Consider the following 21,336-nt stretch of genomic DNA (forward strand, 5'->3'; position numbering starts at 1 on the left):
TTTAAAAAAAAAAAAAAAAAAAAAAAGTCTAAAAAAGTGAACTGAAATACGAATAAAAATGAGGGAGAATAACCAATGTTTGACATACAGAAATCTGTTTCTCATGGGTGGAAGAGGTATATTAAAATTTCAAGCTAAAACCAATAATGACAAGGCAAATATGACAATCCCTGTGGTTCAAAATGGTATTTTAATGCTCTTGAAAGGGTTTATTTTATAGTTTCTGGCTATATCCTAATATAAAGGCTTTCTTTTCTTGTCTGGTTGAGGTGTGTTTTGGTGTAGGACCTCCCTGTTGGACAAACTTTCCCTTCTTAGTGAAGTCTCTCTTGTGCTGGCTGAGTAAATGTTAGATTTTTGCAACTTTTTGTTTTGTTTTTGCTTCTCTATTCTCTATCCTGATAACATTTCACTCCAGAGAGCTGCTAAGGGGTTGGATGACAGCTTTAAGAATTGGTGTCTTTTCAGTAAGTAATTAGTTTGTCATTGAAGCAAACTTAGGTAGACTTTGATGTCAGGGTGTTATGACATCCTTAGTAGAAAAGGTTTGTTTGTAGCACATTGGAACAGTTCTTAGTAATCTTGTAGCAGGAAAAGCTTGTCCTCCTTTTTTTTTTTATCTAACAGTATTAATTCAGCGCATGAACTAAAATATTTAGCTACGCTAATTAACTGCCTTGTCGGTCTGCCTTCCATGTGACAAATACCATAAGCTGTCAATAAAAAAATATTGCGGCTTCCCAGGTACACCCTTGTTTTGCAGTTGCACTTTTTTTGGTTATACTTTTTACCATTAAACTGTTAGCAGTGCATCTTGGTTGTAATAACGTTGTCAGAAGATGCTGTTAATGCTAAGGTCTTTATTCAAAGAACACCTACTTACTGCTTATTTAGAGGCATAAATAAAGCCTCCTAAGTGCTCTGAAGTATTACAAATTCTGTTTTCTAGCACCACTTTATTGGGATAGTTAAGACGTTAGTCAAAGTGTCTCTAAATGTATGAAGGCATCCTTCAGTGCAGTTGCATACAAGATTATTTTTCTGTCTTGAAGTGGTGCGTAAATCTCTTTCATTTCCAAAAATACTTGAATTTTGGGATTGAACACAGTGTTTCTGAATGTTTTCTTGCACACTTTAGGCACTGGGGAAGGGCAGCTGTCTTGCTTCTTTGGGCAGTCCTGTTAGCACTGTGTGTCAGGGGAGAACAATACCCTTTAGGACTTTCAGGCATGCCTGGGAAATGTTTGCTACATAACTGTAAGGAGGTGCATGCTGTGTTTGCTTGCTTTTTTTTTTTTCCTCTTCAGCCAGCTTCAGAGACCACCCTTGAGAGTGTATGTGGTGGCATACCTCTGTCTCTTTCTATTCCTTGGGAAAGAAAGGTTTCTAAAATTGTCAATATGATTTAAATTTGAATACTAAACTCCTTAATATTATCCTTTTTTTTTTTTTTACATATTTTTTTTGGCTGTAATCTGGAATTGTCCTGGAGGGATTTTGTTGCAAGTTTACTAAAATCTGGTTTTGACTTTGTGATAAGTTACCTTGCGTCAAAGGGAAATTTTACATCGGAAGGATGTAAACTCATAAAAAGGAGTTTTATTTTCTGCACAATATCTAACATTGCATGTCAGGCCATCTGACACAAATGGACATCTAGTCTATTCTTCTGTTCATATAGTTAATTTTTAAAGTATTTGTTCCCATTTGAAAAGGTGGCTTTCCCCCCTCTTTCTCCCTGAAAATGTATTTTGCATTACTTGAAAGAGATTTTGGATCAGTTGTCTGTAATGGAGCAGTGTCAAGAACACTGCTGGACTGTGAGTCTCAGGGCTACAAATAAGCACTATTTACCATTGGAAAGTTTAGTTGAGAGCCCAAAGTTTTCCATTGATCTGTACCATTCGTTTTTAGCAATATTGATTCATAACATTCTGGACCTTAGAACTCATGTCATAAATGAGGTGAGGCAGTAATAGAAATTATATGATTTAACAGTTGGTCATTGGTTCATGTTGGAACTGATTGGTTAGCATCTGCCTTGCTTGTCAGGTTTTAAAATGTTTTGGCAAAGCTATGACATACTTTCAAGGCCACTGAACTTTTTCAAGCCAATGATCAGGAATGTTGGCAAGAAAGAGATGTCAGTGTGTGCCTTTTCCTAGGTTACAAGAATTGCTTGCCTTTTCTCCCCCCCGCCCTTAGTATCTAGAATTCGCAATGATCTGTGTTGTGTGCATAGGGGTTATTTTAATTTTAGTAACCCAAAATCTTGCTAAGAAGAATTTTTTTTCCAGCTAATTTGAGTTGGTTTAATAAAAGATATCAGATTTACACAAAGAACCTTGTCTGACATTAATTCTAGTGCATTTTCTTTTCTTCAGGGCACAGTCGTTTGCTGAGCGCTTGAGGCTGGGAATTGCTGTCATTCATGGGGAAGCTCAAGATGCTGAGTCTGATATGGTGGATGGTCGACACTCTCCTCCTACGGCTAAAAGCGTAGCTGCAATCCATCCCAGTTTGGAGATGCCCAGTAAGTAAGTTTGTACAAGTAACTACTAACATATGGGTTTTTTGACTAAGTGGCTAGGAAGGGATGGGTCTTGCCAGTACACTAGTGAAGAATGACCTCTTTCATCCTCTTTGCCCATGGTACCTACTTACTGCAGCCATGTGGGCCTGGTGGTTGGTTTTGTTTTGTTTTTTTTTTAGTTTTCTGAATGAGTTTTGTCTCTGCTAGAAGAAGCTCTGTAGCTGTGGCTGTGTTGACTGAGCCCCCTAGTGGAGATGGAGACATGTAGATAAAAGATACCTGAAGAACTACATAATATATTGATTTACTTATTCATTCAATCTTACACTGTCATCATAGTGAAAATCAAGTCACACTTTCCTAGATGAAGTAAATGTAGTGGGAGAGTTTTGTCATGTACACACTGTTATATTCTGGGTGTGTGTGCACACTGAACTGCACAGCCGGTGTACTTGAGCTCCCTTGCTCCAAGATTTTGCTGCCACATATGCTGTGGCATCAGTGCAGAAGGCTTAAGTTTGTGTGAAGCATTTTTAGCAGTAGTTAAACCCTTTCTCTTCTTTCTTAGCTCCGTGCAAGATAAATGAAGGGAATAAATGAAACGCCCTAACATCCTATTGCATTGAGGGGGTGGTGGGAGGCTGAGGGCCAAGTTGTTGCAGTATTGTGCCAAGAAATCCAGGCCTGAATGTTTGTAACTTAAATTTTACTGTCACACTTGTACTGCCTTTGAAATGGAATGGCCTCAATTAGTAGACAGAGGAGACCTGCATTATTAAAGCTCCAGTCATTTTGCAATTCTGTGGGAAGACCCCTGGGCACGTGTACCCCTCTGTCTAGGGGCAGGTTTGGAGCTGAAGTGCCTTGAGTTAATGCATTGATACTTTTCAGGCAGAGTTTACGTGTGTCTCAGCTGCTGCACAAACACAGCCATGATGGTGGAGATTTGTTCTGTTTTTTTATTTATGATAAGTGTAAAGCAAGAAACCTTGATCAGTTTAGGATGTGGAAGTTTTTCATGCCTCCTTTTTCCCCACAGTGCTGATTCCAAAGGAAAAACCACCTATCACAGTGGTTGGAGATGTGGGAGGAAGAATAGCTATCATTGTGGTGAGTAGCTGTCTTAGTCCAAATAATAGCTTTGAGTCTGGGAATGCATGTACACATGTCTATCTGTGGGTATACTTAAAGAAGAGGCATGGTTTCCTGGTGTATTTTATTGATGGTTGTGTTCAAGCTGAAAATTTTAAACTCCTGATAGAGCAACACAGAATCTCTCCTCCTGTTCTGAAAAGTTCAGTCAGAAGGATATTTGACGAGGCAGTCTAGGCTTTTCAACCTCAGGAACAATCTTTCCAGTTCCTAAAATGTAAATAAATCTTTTGAAGTTATACCACTTAATTTTTAAAAACTCTAACTGCCATGAACATTGGAGTTTAAAGTTGGAAATAATTGAAATGGTCATTCCTAAACGGTTTGGTCTTTATATCTGGTATTGGTAATAGTTCAGCCAGTGTGAAAACATGGCTTATTCAGGTATTTGCTTACAGTCTAAGCCCATTTAAGTCGACTCTTAAATTTCTTATACCCTCAACAAGCTCTCTTAAATTACATCCACTGAGAAATTACATTGTAAGGATGGTTAATTATGGATTGACATATTCTCTGCCCATTCCCATGAAAAGTGTTCAGTTTGCTTCACGGAAGTATTTAGGCTTAATTTAAGATTAGTAAAGCAGTGTGGAAGACATTTAGAAGAAGAATGGGATTTTTCCTGAGCTTCAGATTGGTATCATGATGTGTAGTGATTCATCAACTTGAGCAAAACTGAGAAGCTCAGCTTCACTGAAAAATCACATTTTGGGCTGTCTAATTCCATTTTTCATAGATTCATAGATGCTAGGGTTGGAAAGGACCTCAACAGATCATTGAGTCCGACCCCCTGTCTAGGCAGAAAAGAGTGCTGGGGTCAGATGACCCCAGCCAGATGCCTATCCAGCCTTCTCTTAAAAGACCCCCAAGATAAGAGAGAGCACCACCTCCCTTGGAAACCCATTCCAAACTTTGGCCACCCTTACCGTGAAGAAGTTTTTCCTGATATCTAGCCTAAATTTAATTCTAGTTCATCTTGCCAAAAGGCTTGTATTCATAGTGCCTCTCTCTTGGCTGAATCTGTCTTAATATATTTTTAAATCAAGGTTTTTATCCTCTGTTAAATTTCATAGTTGGTAGGGTCAGAAGGGACTCCAAGATCCCTTTCTGCCTCTGTGCTGACAAGAAGGGAGTTCCCCAGCCTGTAGGTATGCTGCTGGCTCTTCCTTCCCAGGTGCAGTACCTTGCACTTGTCCGTATTGAAACCCATCCTGTTCTCATCTGCCCACCTCTGTAACCTGTCCAGGTCTAGTTGTAGCCTGTCCCTCTGTCCTAGCATGCTCACTTCTCCCCACATCTTAGTGTCATCTGCAAACTTGAACATGAGTTCTAAGTTCTAAAATAAAAATTTACTCTTGCTTTTAAACTGCTGTGTGGAAATATATTACTTTTATTAATGGAATTTAGGGTTATTATTAAGTGTGGGCAGACTATGCCGGTTTCAGAGGTCATAGCCACAGGAGAATGATGATTGCTGTTCAGAAAATTCAACCTGCTTTAAAGTCCCGACCAGGTTCTTACTTCAGGGTCTCCCCTCACACATTCATATGGTCTCCTGCCTATGTGGTTGAACGATACTATATAGCTTGCATGTTGTGTTTTAAAAAAAAACCAAACAAACCCAAACCCCTTGTTCTTCAGTAAAGAACACTTCAGTTTAATTGTGTAGAATATACAGTGATGCACATCAAGAAGTAAGCTCTGGCCCTGATTGTATGTATGGAGTGGGGCAGCTGGAACTCTGTCCAAGGGAGTTCACGTAAAGGAGAGAGACTATCAGCTGGATTCTTGTATCAGTCTGGAAGAAGAAAGCATTGTGACTACTTATACATGGCACAGTTAAAAGTGCCAACCAAAAGTTTTTAGCCTGTTCTAAAAGTTGCTTTAAAGAAATAGAATTATTTGGGTCTTTAATGCAAAATAATTTTTTTTGGGGTGTGGGGAAGAGTCCTTGGTTATCTCACTGTAAAACCTTGTGGTTTCTCTTCTCTAATACTTTTCCTTAAGCCTCCATGATGGATAGCAAAGCTTACTATTGATAAACGTGCCTGTACTCTGTGTGCAGACCAGTGACACTGAGAAATGTTCTGCTTCGGTACTAGAAGCATAATACTGGATCTTGTTTTGTTTCGGCCCTGATTTGAGGAAGTGCTGAGTCTTTTATTGGCCTGATCTTGTTTTGACAGGATGATATCATAGATGATGTTGACAGCTTCCTCGCTGCAGCCGAGACACTCAAGGAAAGAGGAGCATACAAAATCTTTGTAATGGCCACCCATGGCCTGCTCTCTTCAGATGCTCCAAGGCTGATAGAAGAGTCTGCTATCGATGAAGTAAGTGTGGGCAGACTATGCTGGTTTCAGAGTTCATAGCCACAGGAGAATGATGATTGCTGTTCAGAAAATTCAGCCTGCTTTAAAGTCCCAACCAGACTCTTACTTTTTTTTTCATGTGAAACAATAATATTTTTAGTAACAGCCCTGGGGCTGTCTGTTCCTGGCTTCCATCTTCCTGATGGATTAAAGGCTTAAACATTCCTTTTTTCCAAGCATGCAAAGATTGAGTGAAGCATAAGAACCTAGATAGATCAGGGTTGATATTAGGAACTTTTCCTTTAATGGAAGGTAATTGAGTTATGTCAAATCCATGCGAAAGGATAATGGAGGAAAGGGTTTTCTTTAGCATCTAAATATTAAGGTTGGTAGGAGTCTAGTTACAATGTCAAAATTCTTGCAGGGCTGTCGCACAGAAAGCAGTTACCTTTTGGGATTGTGTTGGGCAGCCCAGGTCATTCTCTTGGCATCTGGAGGGTGAGCTTCTCTTAAAAGAGACTGGTGAAAGGAAAATATCTGGGAACTGACTTCTAATATGATATTTTTCCTCTCCTTTCTTAGGTCGTTGTCACCAACACAATTCCACACGAAATACAAAAACTCCAGTGCCCTAAAATTAAGACTGTGGATATCAGTATGATCCTCTCAGAAGCAATTCGCAGAATCCACAATGGGGAGTCTATGTCTTACCTCTTCAGAAATATAGGACTGGATGATTAACTCTTCTTTTAGACTAAAGGAAATACCATGGGCCAAACTGGAAGTGTACAGGAAATGAGCTGTAAAGCATCATGCTCACCTTCATATTGTATTGAGCCATTTTTTTTGTTGGTTTTTCTTGATTTTTAAATTTCATACAAGAACAGATTTCAAGAACAATTTTTTGTTCATTTTTTGGGGGGAAAAAAGTATCTTACAAAAAATTGTTCTAGTTGCTTAGGTTAGTTGCACTATATATGACAAAAAACACTTGAGGCAAGAATTTAGGTTGTAACTTAAACATTCCTTTTTTTTTCCAAAGCTGCTTGCTACAAGTGCTTTAAAGTTAATAAAATGAAGTGACTGTATAATATTTGCATTTTAAAAGCCAAAAAGGTTGTACTGTTGTATGCAGTTCAGTGACATTTTGTAGAAGTGCTTTTATAGAAAAGCATATGAAATATGCACCTGTATTTATTTTCTGCAACAAAGAATAAAGATTTGTTTTGTGTGACCTTTTTAAAAAAAAACAAACATTTTATTTAATAGTTATTTGCCACCTTAGAATGTGGCTTCATCATGAATTGCCATTGGGTGTGTGGCAGTATTGGAAGAATCTATTTGGGTACCTTGACTTATTAGTATAAGCTCAGAGTATGTGCAAAGGCAATAGGGCAACTAATTGGTTCTGTAATGTTGCTTTATTGTGAAACTGGGGAACGGGGGAAAGAAAATAATTGTTGAACTGCTGCACTTCACTAATTGCATGAAGCAGCTATCGTACGTAGTTCCGTATAGCATCCTAGGTGTGCCTGGTGCTTTTAGACCAACAGGGCTCATCTGTAATAAATGTGTGTACTTATTTGCTGTCATTGCATCAATTTCTATGCTGTGTCCTGCTGTTGATGAAGCCTGAAAGGCTTCGGCTTCCTTTTAACATTCGTTATCCAGGTGTGCATATATTCACAAATACTTCATTAGGTTGGTCTGGCTCCATAATTATTCATTTGTAGAGAATCCTTTTTGAATGCTGTTGATGGGCAATGGCAACTAAATATCTCTATGCTTCATTAGCGACGAGCCATTGTGTTGCAAACAAGAATCTAATGTTTCCTTGGGATTTTTTCCAGTCTGCAGATGTGCTTAGAGGGTGGCATAGAGACAGATGAGCAGGCACAGCAACAACAGTGGGGAGCCCAGCTTAGGTTTCAGGCCCTCTGCTTTTATACAATAAAGAATGAAAACCCATGCCCCTCTCGCTTAAATCACCAGGTCCATGAGAGACGTAGTTACAGAGATCCCTGAGCAGGTCTGGCATGCTCTTTGGAGGGCACAGCTAGGCTAAACATATGTGTTGTCAGCTTAGATGCTTGAGTTTCAGGGACCTGAAAAGCTCCCACAGGTTCTGGCTATAACAACTGACACCCAGGTCCTGTTTTGGCTATGCATTCCCAGCTCAAACCCTTTATCACCTTAATTAAATGCAAACTATGTTGACAAGATACTTGGGTTTCAAGATCAAATGCTCAGAAATTAAGTAATGTCTTAGTTAAGTTTACACAGTCTGGCTTAAATTGGTGAGTTTCCTTTTTTTATACGTGAAAGGATGGAGCATCCTTGGTGTTTTAAGCTGGTCAGACTTTGCATATGCTGTATAGTGGAAACATCAGATTCTAGTTGTTGCTAAACCTCTTATTTTTCTAGGTTCGGTAACTTTTTTTTTTTTTTTTTCACCCAAGGATTTAGAACTTGGGTTGAATTTGTGATGGTAAAAGGCACGTCCCTGATGCACAGCCCGTTTGCTCCATGCTGAATTTCAAGTTCCTATTCCAAAGCGGGGGACCTCTCTCAGAAAAGGCCTCAGTATTTTTAGCACTTGTAGAAATGCTGAACCGCAGCCTCTTTGTCTTCCTTCCTTCTGCCCAAAATCTTCAGCTTGAGGCTGGCGCACACATGTTGGGGGCACTTCAGCTCAAATGTTACAATCAGGCTGGCAACAGGGACATCTTCTATCTAGGAAGTATTGTGCAAAAATAATAGGTGGTGCTATAATAGACTGATCTGAAACATGTCCTGCGTTGTGCTAAATTCTGGATCTGGAGTTTGAGCTCCCAAGTTGTGTGTTTTAGGATTTAGGGTTTTGTTCTGCTCTATTACAGAACGACTGTATTTTTGGAATTTGAATTCGGGGGTGTTCTGGGTCAGTTCCTAATTTCAAATGCCTGCCAATGACAGAGTCCTTTTGGCACTGGCAAAAATAGAAGTGATTAACAACCTTTGGCGACATTAACAAAGGAACACAAAGTAAGAAACGCCTTTCTATCATCCAAGGGCATGAACAAACTTTTGCTTGGCTGCAGGATGGCTGCTCCATTTGCCAACAGTCAGTCCGTTGCTATTTGAGTTGTTGAGCTATCTGCTTGCTTAACAAAACAAAACAATCCCCTAGTGTCAACTCAAACATTATTGTCCTTTCTGATAATCCCAGGAAGTTATGCTTTCATAAGGCTGTTATCTTATCCCTAAAGTTGATTTCTGGTGTTTCCTGTCCAGAAATACACGTGCCTACATGTAAATGTTGAAATACAATATGCTTGCCTTGGTTATACTTTAACGCTAGTAGGTTATTAAACAATCAAGAGGTGTTACTAGATACACTAAGATGACATATTAACATCATAGGGCTCCAAGAAAAAGTCTAGGTTAAACTGTAATAGGTCAGCAGGCTTGAGGACTTAAACTTTAAGGTCAAAAGCACTCAGCATTTGCTGATGTGAGAACATCCAGAGCTGTATCAAGTTATTAGGAAGACATACTGCGAATCTATTCAAGTCACTTATGGTGGTTTATAGCAGTGCAACCCTTATGCGGCTGTGATGTATGCCACCTCCTTAAATAAAAGGGTGTCCCTTAGCTAAGCAAAGTGTAATGTGACTGGCACTTGGTATCGGATGCACTGAAAGCAAATGCCACGTCTCACTCTGTTTTCCCTTTACTCAGGTGCTTTGAGGATTGCAAGGGACTTCACAAACCAGCAGTGATAATATTTTAATGTTGAGCAAACTACCCACTGTGAATAAGGTGTATGGCAAGGTTATACTTGGTGGCTTCTGGCAGGAAGTGAAGAATATTGTACCCACGTGAGGCTCAAAGAGCCTGGTTCTTTAACAGAGGAGTGGCATTTGTAGCCTCGCCTTATTGAAAGACTTCAGTTGGAGTAGAGAAGAGAGGCAGGCATGGAGATAATTCATTTGCTTTCTGAGCAGCCTGAAGGTGAGATGCAGGCTGCTGGGGTTTTCTGCTGTTCTTCCGTTCTAGAGTTGAAGGTGGTTTTCAGTTGGGTGTTAGTGCTGTCTCTGTGTCAGCCTATGGGCTCTGTTTTGGCCCTTTGTGGTTTTATGGTCACAACTAAGTAGAAGAGTCCTGTTGCAGAGGGAAGAAAGCATCATACTGCAGCTGCTTGCTACAGTTATGAATTTGAGTCTCACTAGGCACAAAGGAAGGCTGCCCTCAGCCAACTTTGCTGTCCGTGGGTACCCGGCCACTTGGTGATTGCACATGATGTTTCTTGTGTGCTTTTGCCCACAGAAACCAACTTGCCCTAGTCCTGGCGGGCTGCTAGGTTCAAGCAGCCCTTTGACCTTCTAGATCAGTGGGGACCAACCTTTTTGGCAGGCATGCTGTACGTTAGCCCTGCACCTTTCTCAAGCGCTACTCCAATCTTTCCTTCTCTGATTCACTGCTTTACTTTCTGCTTCCTGCCTTCTGCTTCTGAACTGACCTGCTGCTCCCCTTTCTACTCCATACTGTATCTCTCACTCTCTTTCCCCTTCCTGATCTGCTACACACACACAGGCTGCCTATGCCACTTGTGGCATGCATGCAACAAGTTGCCTACCCCTTTTCTAGATCAAAAAGCTGATTTGAGGGCCTTGTCCCTTTCAACACAAGTAATAAGAACCATATATGTCATTTTTTATTTCCCTGTCATGGCCCAATGCCTGGGTGTTGTGGGTGAAGAGAAGTTATCTTGGTGGTTGCTGCTGCTGCTGCTTGCTTTTGTTTCAGCTTTCTGTGATATGAAAATCACTTCCATGGTAAATCTTTCAACCACAGGATGTCTGGCTGGAAAGAAACGTGGTCCAAGAACCCAGGCCAACACTTTTAAACCATAATGTCCATGGGAGCGTTGCTTTTCCACACCTACAGCTCTCAGTCTATTAAAGACTACAGATGTTCAAGGGACCCCTTAATGTGCCCCCATAGCCTTGAGGGAACAGTCTCATCCCTTCATAAATGTTTCTCAATAAAACCCTCATTAAATTGTTCCTATAGTTTGGAAGCTTCTGTCTTGAGCTGATTCTCAAACTTTATTGTTGTATAGCTCTCTGGGGGAAAGGAAGCTCTTGGGCACCTATACAATCCTGTAACGTGTTGTTCAATGAGATGGACTCTGGGCAATGGAGAATCTAAATACAATGGTATGAGTGCCACTGATTTAATCCAAGCTTCTGCTTTAGTTTCAGGTTATTGGTGCTTGCAATACCTCCTTTGCCCATTTATGAGCCTTCTTCCTTTTGCAAGGAATGAAGGAGAGGATGACCGTGCCTTGAGTAGCCTACAGCCTGTTTAAAGGAGGAATCCCTGGCTGGATGCTTGAGGAATGTCTCCAGGATTATTACATAGGACCATCCGCCTTCAAACATGAGCATATGAGGAATCCTTTTACCTTCTGTTGTTTGCAGTCAGCCAGAAATGGTATGTTTACGACTCGGCAGCTGCCTAATTTACTGGACTTTGCTGTGGGTCCCTGAGCAGCCATACGCTAGGAGGAAAGGGGTGGGAGGTGGATGCCAGGCTGCACTTTGACTGCCAATCTGTCCACACAAGCACCTTCACAGAGTGGAAATCACAGCTCTGCCTGGTTTAATGATCAATTCTCACCAGCCGCTAACGAGTTACTAAGTCAATTATTGTCCATTGGATGCTGTGGCTCTTGCTTGGGGCCAGGCTGGGAATGGAGGAGGATGGAGAACAATTCCACGACTGGATCCTTCCTCCCTCTGCAGCAGTTCAGCGTGGCTGACATTATTGTCATCGCGGTTTATTTTGCCTTAAACATAGCAGTGGGAATATGGGTAAGAGGGTCTTTTGTTTCATTGGTTGGTGTGTGCTTTGGTCTGTGAAGCCTCTTTCTTTTCCTCTCTCAGGCAGCACTCAAACTAATCCGGAGCTGCCATTCTGAAATCCCTGCTGGTTGATGACTTTATTTTCCTCTTGCATTTTAGCCTCAGGCTTTCTCAGCTCGAGTCTGGAAGGTGCTGGGAGCACTCGGCTCCCACTGATTCCATCCTAAATGTTTCTGAAGTGCTGTGTACTGTGACCAGGTCCACCCCACATAGCTTTGAATGCGGAGTCCACACAACCCAGTTGTCCAATGGAGAAGGGTTCCCTGCATGAAGAGGGGTTGTGAGATCTGGCTCTAGCTGTCTGTGGCATAGTTTTAGAGTGGTTAGATGGCTGTTGGAGATGCTGAACACAGCTCCAAGAGGCTTTCCATGGATGTCAGGACCTCTGATGATCAGTCCACCCCCATGCATCCGTGACAGCAAGCAGATGTGAAATTTTGGCCTATGGAAAACTCCTTCTGTTCTGTTTCCTTGTTGATTCTTGGCTTCTGGATTGTCGTGGACCCTAACCCAATAACTGATACCAGACCACAGGAAAACTAAGCCCAGCTGGAGATTTAAATCTTCTCTTTAGAGAGCCTTTTGCTGTGACACAGGAGTTGAGTTTCCAATACTACCCCCTCTGAATGGGAAACCTGATGGGAAGCAGTGATAAGATCTGGAGAATGCCCTGCTGTGTGGGCAGGAGAGCCCCCTCAGCCTAGCATTGCTTCTCTGGGTGGGCTTTCAGAACCTGCAGCTTTTGGGGCAAACGAGAGAGGTGGCTGGGTGTAGCATATCTGCTGTTTCTAGCGCTCCTGGGGCCACAGGAGCATTCTCACCTTTCTGGGACCACAGAAGCACTCTCACTCTTTCTTAGTAAGACTGACATAGTACAGAACATTTTGTGGTGATTGCATTCTCATTCATAACTGCATTGCCTCGACTTCCAGCCCTGGCACACTGAAATGAAGTCAAGTTTTCTGTTTCAGATGCTTCTGAGCAATGTATCCGTAGGATCTGTTGACGTTATTCCCAATGCACCCAGGACTATGTTACCTACCTATCTCAAATTACTCCAGCATCTCTTAGCAGTCTGCACTGGCTGTGAAGCAGCTCTTGGGACAGGTTGTTCCTGGCAATTTCATGTATAGCTTGGCCTGTGAGAGCTAACAATTATCTCATTGCACATACTGATCAGCGCTGACCCGAGGATGTTCGGAGGATGCTTTGCAAATTAAGCCTGTGCTTATGAGTTTGATGAGATTAGGGTGAGAAGTCTCAGTGCCTTCTAGGATCAAACTCTTCTGTAGGCTGAAATCTACTTGAAGTAGACAAGGATACCTCTGTTTGCTTCTTCGCAGCCACTGCATCATGCATGGGCTGTGATAAAGAACAATGTTGCTGCTGAAGCAGCATGTAGAGCTTGTCCTCTCTCTCTCAGGTTCGTTAATTAAGTCATGCACACCTGTGTGCACACATGCTCCCTGGAAATGGCACTGTGGCTTATGGAGGAAGACCTGAGACTTATGGACACATGTCCCTCTGCCTCTTGACCCAAAGGGGAGTCTCTGTACTCCCTGGAGTGGCATTAGGAGCATGATCTATTACCCACTTCAGTCCACAGAAAGACGCACGTTGACATATCTTAAGAGCTCTCTGCTGGATGTAAGCAGGCCTGACTAGCCATTAGAGGCAGCAGAACCTGACCCCTGTCTCAATGGCCTGTAGTCGGGGGCCATGGAGGATCTGTAGCTTGAGCCTTGCTGTGTGAGCTGGCAAGGTGTTAGACCCCATAGCCAAGCCCCCTACTCAGCACTGGGGGTTGGATATACCCATCCTCTTGGATTCCCTGTCTGAGAGGTTCTTTCTGAGCTGCTCTTGTTCCTGATGGGTTGCATCCTGCTCAGGTCACTGCTGCCGGCTCACATCACTGATGCAGATCTTGTCACTTGTCCAAAGTCTTCTGCCCCTGGGTCACATGCTGGGATGGGTCTGCAGGAGCTGGGCTGGGCCCTTCCCATGCTAATGCCTGTTTCCTCTCAGTCCTCGTGCAGGGTAAACAGGAACACGCTGAGTGGCTACTTCCTTGCGGGCAGGAACATGGCTTGGTGGCCTGTAAGTAAATGCCATCTCCCTCCCTTCCACTTACACACAGGAGGACAGTTGGCAGGTTCAGGTCCCACATCCGGGGGTCTGTGGCAGAGGAACAGGAAAAAGAGAGCAGCGAGGCCTCTCTCTTGCTGGTGTGGACGGAGGTTTTCCATGCTGGGTGATTGTCCCCACCAGTGCCTGTGGATGGGGCACACATTAGCCAGCTTGCACAGCATTGCCTCATTGCCAGGTGGGCTCTTTGCAGTCTGCCAGGCATCGATGCCTGCTCAGTGCCATCCTGGGTAGCCGCAGCCCTGCTTGAAACCAACCCAGCTCTGTGGTTCCACTGTCACATTGGAGCAGGCTTCTGTAAGCTGGCCGCTGCCAAGAGGCTGCTGCCCAGCTCGGCAGTTTGCACCAATGGTGCTTCTTGTTTCTGCTTTGCAGATCGGAGCCTCCCTCTTTGCAAGCAGTGAAGGATCTGGGCTCTTCATTGGGTTGGCAGGGACAGGAGCTGCAGGGGGCATCGCCGTCACTGGATTTGAGTGGAATGTAAGAATCCCTTCATGTTATTAAGCAGGTCGTCACTAGAGCCCCCTGGGACAGCAAACCCTGCCCTACAGAAGGGGTCACCTCACTGTTTGCAAGTAACCTTGTTGGGGCTGAGAAGAGTTAATGTGTCAAGGGAGGAGGATGACATGGGGCATGGACACACAGCACGCTTACTCTCAAATTACCCCCACCCCTAAGTGGCCAGGCACTGAGGTAGCACCTGCTTTGGGCAGCCCATCTGAGAGTGCTGGCTGTATGTGCTCTGTACTGCAGAGTACATGTACTGTGGGATGAGATCTGGGGTAAATTACTCCAGGATAAATGTCATGTGTCTGCACCCAGTTTGTCCCCGTCACCAGTCGGTCTGCACACGGTGTGCTGGGATCAGCTGAAGAACCCAGGCCTTAAATTCTTGCAGAGGTCCCATGTCCAACCTTGCAGCCATCTCCCAGGGCAGGTGGTTCCACAGTGATAGGCTAGTAGCCAGTCTGCTGGTTTTCTGAACGTCACTTCCAAAGGCTTCCCCTCCAGCATAAGGCCCTGGGCACTGATCCCCTCAGTTAGTGCCCAGGAAGTTCACATGAACACTTTGTGAGAGCAAAGCCAGAAGCTAAGGATTGGGGGGCAAGGGGGTTCTGTCAGGCCTGGTTAGCTGGGCAGTTCACCCCTTGAAGCCAGTGGGAGTCACAGGTCTGTATTTAAAAGCAGGGCTGGGCCCAGGTCAAGCCAGTGGTGCTTAAGTTGCAGCCCCTTCTGCAGATGGTGCAGCAGTAATTCAGGCTTTGTTCCTGCTTCTCTGTAGGCCACCTATGTCCTGCTGGCACTGGCATGGGTGTTCGTGCCTGTCTACATCTCCGCAGGGGTAAGTGCACCCTGACTCCCCTGTTCTCATCATTGGTGACTCACGTGCTGCCTCTGGGGTCATGCAGAGACACCCCAGGCAGGACCTGGCCCTTTGCCTCCTGTGTGACCCTCTTGTAATAACCCCCTTCTGCTGGGATAAGTGGAAAGCAGCTGTTTCTGTTCCCTGACCCCAGGGGGAGGTATCCCAAGAGTTTACCTTAGCTGTCCAGCATCCTCCTGGCACTTTCCATCTACCTCCCCTGTATCAATTTGGGCTGCAGGTTCCTTTAGGCAAGGCTGTGGTGCCACGCAGTGACTGTGTTCCTTGTTTCCCTATCTCAGATCATCACTGTGCCTGAGTACCTGCAGAGGAGGTTTGGAGGCGAGCGGATCTGCACGTACCTCTCGGGCCTCTCACTTCTGCTCTCTGTCTTCACCAAGATATCGGTGAGTAACCCCCAGCTGACTGTTGTCTCAATGCCTGTGAAACTCCAGGTTTGCTGGCCTAACGTTGGCCTGTGAACCCCTGGGCAAAGGCCACAGCAGCAAAAGCATCTATGTGGTGGTGGCCTCTGGGAGTGTATTTGATACCCAGCAGGATCTCACATCAGTGGCAGCCTGGAAACAGCAGGATGGGATAAAAGCAGCTGCAAGAGGTGTCAGGGGAGGCAGAGCCCGGAAATGCTTCATATGTGGATGGGGGAAGGACCAGCATCCGGACAAGCCCCATGTGCTGAGGACTAGCTGGCCTCTGCAAACAGCCCCCAAGCCTGGACCCCATGTGCTGCCCCTGGCAGGTTCTCTAGCACAGATGCTTCCCGCAGGGCACATGTGGAAAGGGCCCATCACATTTAGCAGGGAAGAAGAAAATAGAGCTTGAGTGGAGCTTACCTGTGAACTGAAGGACTCAAATTCAGGAGTGAGCGCCTTGGGCTTGGTTTTGTTGTTATGGAGTAGGTGAAGGAAGGGTTGGTGTAGTTTATAGGATGTTCCAAGCACCTTAAGAAAAGGTGGGTTCTCTGGGATTTTTCCATTGGGAGGTGCAGCTTGGGCTTCATTTCAAGAGCTTTCTAGCTGTGCTAAGAACAACCCATGCTTCTCTCAGCACCCTCCTCGGCACCTTAGCATCCTTAGGCTGGAAGGGACCTCCAGAGGTCATCTAGTCCAACCCCCTGCCTGAGGCAGGATGGCAAGGTTTTCTCTTTAGCAAGGCTTTCTTCAGTGCTAACTCAGCTGTGTCCCAGTGCAAAGCACACGGGCTTGCAAAGGGACCTGGGGGGCTGCAGGTAGCGAAGAGGCTTATGGTCCTGAGCCTTGTCAGTTCTGCATGGGCAGAGAGCCGTGCCGCAGTCTGGAGGGAGGGGACATGCTGTAGGAAATGAGTCTGCGTGGCTTCCGGGGCTAGGGGCTGGGGGGCCTGATGCATTGTTTGATAAGGTCCTGCCATGAGACCCGGCGAGCCAGGGATGTGGTGCTAGTGTTGCAGAACTAGAGGCAGACCGGTGCTTCTGGTCCAGCAAACTAGTTCCCCACCAGGGGGTGCTTGGAGCCAGCGGGTGCATCCCTGCCTCTGTCCTGTAGACTCCAGCCTGTTTCTGGAGCTCTCTTTCCCTGCAGGTAGGCTGCTACTTTTCCAGCTTGCTCTGAAATGCTTCGGCTGTTGAATCTGCTTCCACGCAACACAGCGCTAATTTGGAGCCTGGATCCAGGCAATGGGATCTTCCCTGCCTTGTTCAGAGAGACAAGGAGGGCAGCAGCTAGGAAGTCTTTAAAACAATGCTTCAGTTGCTTGTCATTAGCTGTGTTGGATCTCCTGGCACTGCAGTAATGCACCTGCCCTTCTGCAGGGAGCCCAGCTCTCCAATGGGGAAAAAACACTGGAAAGCAAGTGTGGGATCACTGAGGTTTCCTCAGTTATTGCCCTCGTACTGAAGAGGCATTTCAACCTGGCCTGGTGCTGTCAAGACAGTAGGGCTCTACTCCCAGCTCTGCCACTGACCTGCTGCATGGCCTTGGGCATGCCACTTTGCTCTGGGCTCTTGTACCCTTTGACTGGTTAATCTGCAGGCAAGCTGGGGTGGGGACTGGCTCTCACAGTCAGTGCTGCTCTTGGCTCAGCGGGGCCCTGACCTCACTTGTTACCACCCAAGAAACGACCATTTAAATAGCCCCTCATCATCAGTGGTCTCAAAGCCAGATTGTCATTTGTGCTGCTGAGAGCATCCTAAACCAGCAGGAGCTGGTGGCGCTCACCAGGTAGCTCTGCTCCCTGGCCCTTGCTATGGACTCCAGGGCCTGACATACTGCTGGGGTGTTCTGGTAGATAGAGGTGTCACTTCCCGGCTCTTCATCACTCATCGCCGTTCAAGATCCCACAGCAGGTTTCCAAAATCAAAGCTGGTAGCAAGAGCGGCTGGCCACACGCCACTTTGGGGGATTGCTTGCTGGCTTCCTCTGTCCTGGGGCTTTCAGATGACTCTATTATTTCTTGGCTTAGCCTAGTTCTGGAGTGTTGCTTTCATCTGTTAAGTAGCAGCTGCTCTGTCTCACTCCAGAGCTGGAGGCACTGCAGTGATGGTGTTGTAGGTGGAACACCAGTTAAATATGGAAGTGAGGAGATGATTACCTGACCCATTGTAGAATCATCAAATCATAGAAAATGAGGGTTGGAAGCGACCTCAGGAGGTCACATCTAGTCCAACGCCATGCTCAAAGCAGGACCATCACTAACTATCTCATCCCAGCCAAGGCTTTGTCTAGACGGGTCTTGCAAACCTCCAAGGATGGAGAGTCTACCACCTCTCTGGGTAACCTTTTCCAGTGCTTTACTACTGTCCTCATGAGAGCTTTTCCTAATATCTAACCTAAATTTCCCTTGCTGCAACTTGAGCCCGTTGCTCCTTGTTCTGTCATCTGCCCCCACTGAGAACAGCCCAGCTTCATCCCCTTTGCAACCCTCCTACAGGGATTCATAGATATTAGGGACAGAAGGGACATCAGCAGATCATCGAGTCTGACCCCCTGCCCTGGTCAGGAAAGAGCGCTGGGGTCGGATGAGTTGAAGGCTGCTAACAAATCCCCCCCATCAGCCTTCTCTTCTGCAGATAAAATAAGCCCAGTTCCCCCAGCCTCTCCTCACAAGTCATGTGCCTCATTTTTCTCCACTGGACTCTCTCCAATTTGTTTACATCCTTTCTGTAGTCCCTCCGTATCTGCCTGGCTGTTGTTTTCCTGCAGCCCTTAGTCCCTCACATTTCATCTGTGCAGTGTCCAGGAGAAAACTCCTTGCTGCTCTTAGGAAGCTGGTGGAAGAAGCAGAGAGAGAGATGCCATAGGCTCTGTATCTATATAACTTCCCTCACCGCACCTGTTATGGATCCCAAGGAGAATTGTCTATAGCTGCTAAACCTCTTCAATCCGGCAGTGGAGTGGGATCTTCAGAAGGACTGGCTGGCCGTTCTCAGTCCTGGCACATCTTGGTCCATGTGGTGGTTGTGGCTCATGTCCTTATCACTAGTAGCGGTGTCCCTACATCTGCTTGTGTGTTCTCAAGAGGGGGGTGCGTGCACCACTGACGAGGCCCTGACAGTCTGCGCGTGTGGGGCTGCACCCTCAGACAGACTTTTTAATGCTGTGCCGCGGAGCTGCAGATCCTGAGAGCTGCTTTGAAAATCCCTGGGAGGCGGATCTTCTGGACTGTAACACGATGGAGCTCGTCCATTTGGTCCTGCCTTTCCCCGACAGGGTCATTCAGGCTTGGTGCGGGCACTGGTTGTGTCCCAGAGTTTTCACAGCCTGGCCTCTCATGTCTGTTGGGAGTCCAAACCCATCACGAGTAATTGTAATGGGAGGTTTAAGGAATATAAGAGGGAACCCCCAAGAACTTGAGGGCTGGGGGCTGTGCGATATGGAGTCTGTCTCCAAGTTGTCCCAGCTGCCCTCTCTTCTGGGGTCATCTCACCCATCATAACGGAGCAGGTTGCTGCATATTGAGGCTAGGTTTCCCTTGGGCATGGATCACACACCTGCCGTGCACAGCTCCAAGCAGCTGTTGTCCTGCTAATTGTTCCTGGTTTTGAAGGGCAAAAGGGGACTGGTGTGATCATCTCACCTCACCTTCTGAACATCCCCAGCCTGAGAACCCCAACGATTATGAACTTTGCACCTTAATTGGATTGGTTGGATTTTTCTGGCCTTGCAAAGATCGCAGCCACATGCCCCAAATACTTGCCTATTCTTCGGGTGTTTTTCTGTTCACCTGGGCTCAGTGCTTGAAACCAAGAGACACTCCCTACATGGCCCACCCTGTGCCTTTTCTCTGCTAAAGTGACAGCTTCTTTGCTTTGCTGCATTTCCCCAGCCTCTGAGTCATGCAGAATCCAGAAACTGGCTTCATCGGGGAGATTACGCTGGCACCTAGCCCTATTCAGGGTGGATTTGGATGCTGTAGCTGTTGCGATGGGCTGGGATGAATGTTTGTGTGTAGAGAGGCAGAGCTGCCCCGAGAGAACCTGATTCAGTCTTGTGTCGCCAAATCCCCACAGCTGGGGCCTGGAGAGGCGGTGTCGTGAAACCAGCAATGCGCTCACCAAGGTGTTACCACCCTGTCCCTTGCTGGGATTGCCCTGAAGCGTGAGGGTCACTAGTTCTTCATTTTTTTTCCCTACCTGGTATCCTTGGGGATGCCACGTTGGTCTCAAATCCCCATGCCCCTAAGCTAATTAACAGGGTTTCTGGCTCCCTCAGTTTTCTAGAAAAGATAGCCCCTCGTTCCTCTTCAGCCTGCCACACGCTGGTTCATTCAAGTGGCCAGCTCCCATCAGAGGTGCGTGGAGGCTGCTTCACCATCTGGGGCTTACTCTCTTAGCTCCTGCGTGAGCCTGGGCTACAGTGCCAGGTGGACTTAGACCCTGCTATCCACGCAGTGTATCAGCGTACAGCGGGGGCTCCAAATGAGCTGTCGCTGATGTGTTGCCCCCTTTAAATGGGAGATGGGAGCCCTTAAAAAGACCCACATGCCCTGTACCAAGTGGGCAGCCCATGTGAGCACGTCAAGAGCATCAACTGTCTGTAACAAATTCCTCCATCTCACAGCTAATTCATTTGTTGCTGCCCTGGCTTTGCCAGTGCCATAGGGCTAAAGCTGTGAAATTCAAACCCTGCAAAGGCCCTTTGTGTCTTTTCCGAGGTGTTGACGGCATCGGACAAGAGCAGGTTTCTCAATGAGGTCACTCAGAGGCAGGGAATAGTAATCCTCCTGACAGCACCAATGGGCTTAACTTCAAAGGCTTTTGCCCTCCTTTTATGACTGAAATGACTTGCTTCACGAGTGGGTCATGCCTTTTAATTAGCTTGTTTTTATATTAGGGACATCTTATGAACGAGTCAATCACACGCTCCTGCTTTTTTCTCTCCTCCACCCAAGCAAAATTAGAAGAAAGGGAGGCAGTGAGGCCATAGCTTCCTCATAGAGAGGGATTAGGATCACTTGCACATGGCTGCAAAAAAAAAAAAAGTATTAAGAAACTCAAGAGGAGCAATTTGGAAACAGGAGCTTGGGAGCTGGGCTCTTCCAGATGGGCTGGGGGGTAGATGGGGGAGCACAGCGAGAGCTTGCTGGGGTGTTGGCCTGCAGGGTAATAACGAACTGAAGTGGCATCAGGTGTCCTAAAGGACAAGGCTGCTCCTTTCATAGTGTTGGCCTGAAGCTGCGATGGAATCACCGCTTGTGGAAGCTGTTGCCCCGCTGAGGTGCTGGGAGCAGATGGTGGGAGAGGACAGCCTGCCCCGTCAGTGCCATGGGCTGGAGCAAAGCCATCACTTGAGTTGTGTTCCCAGAGGAGGGAGGCCTGTATCGTGGATGCTGCCAGCATGGCTGCTACTGCATGGCCTTCCTTGCGCGTAATTTCAACAGAGCACCCGAGGCCTGGATGAACTGGGGGGTCCTGGACTGGTCCAGCCA

The 21,336-nt window shown here is 45.9% G+C and overlaps 2 protein-coding genes across 3 annotated transcripts in view; both read left to right on the top strand.

The window, feature by feature from the left end:
• The window catches only part of PRPSAP2 (phosphoribosyl pyrophosphate synthetase associated protein 2), a 25,148-nt gene extending 17,903 nt beyond the window's left edge, over positions 1–7,245 (top strand). Inside the window, exons 8-11 of the mRNA XM_019512679.1 lie at positions 2,385–2,533; positions 3,573–3,643; positions 5,872–6,018; positions 6,580–7,245. Of these exons, the coding sequence (XP_019368224.1) occupies positions 2,385–2,533; positions 3,573–3,643; positions 5,872–6,018; positions 6,580–6,738 (526 nt within the window). The 3' untranslated portion in view covers positions 6,739–7,245. The remainder of the gene's footprint in view (positions 1–2,384; positions 2,534–3,572; positions 3,644–5,871; positions 6,019–6,579) is intronic.
• A 4,414-nt stretch (positions 7,246–11,659) lies between these two features.
• The window catches only part of SLC5A10 (solute carrier family 5 member 10), a 75,205-nt gene continuing 65,528 nt past the window's right edge, over positions 11,660–21,336 (top strand). Inside the window, exons 1-5 of one of the 2 annotated variants that reach the window (XM_019512687.1) lie at positions 11,660–11,855; positions 13,932–14,003; positions 14,427–14,531; positions 15,334–15,393; positions 15,717–15,821. In XM_019512687.1, coding sequence (XP_019368232.1) covers positions 11,745–11,855; positions 13,932–14,003; positions 14,427–14,531; positions 15,334–15,393; positions 15,717–15,821 — 453 coding nt within the window. In that variant the 5' untranslated portion in view covers positions 11,660–11,744. The remainder of the gene's footprint in view (positions 11,856–13,931; positions 14,004–14,426; positions 14,532–15,333; positions 15,394–15,716; positions 15,822–21,336) is intronic. The other variant, XM_019512688.1, reaches the window with a different exon arrangement.

Source organism: Gavialis gangeticus, unplaced genomic scaffold (genome assembly GCF_001723915.1).
Source record: "Gavialis gangeticus isolate Ggan-Ray unplaced genomic scaffold, GavGan_comp1, whole genome shotgun sequence".
NCBI classification, from domain to species: domain Eukaryota; kingdom Metazoa; phylum Chordata; order Crocodylia; family Gavialidae; genus Gavialis; species Gavialis gangeticus.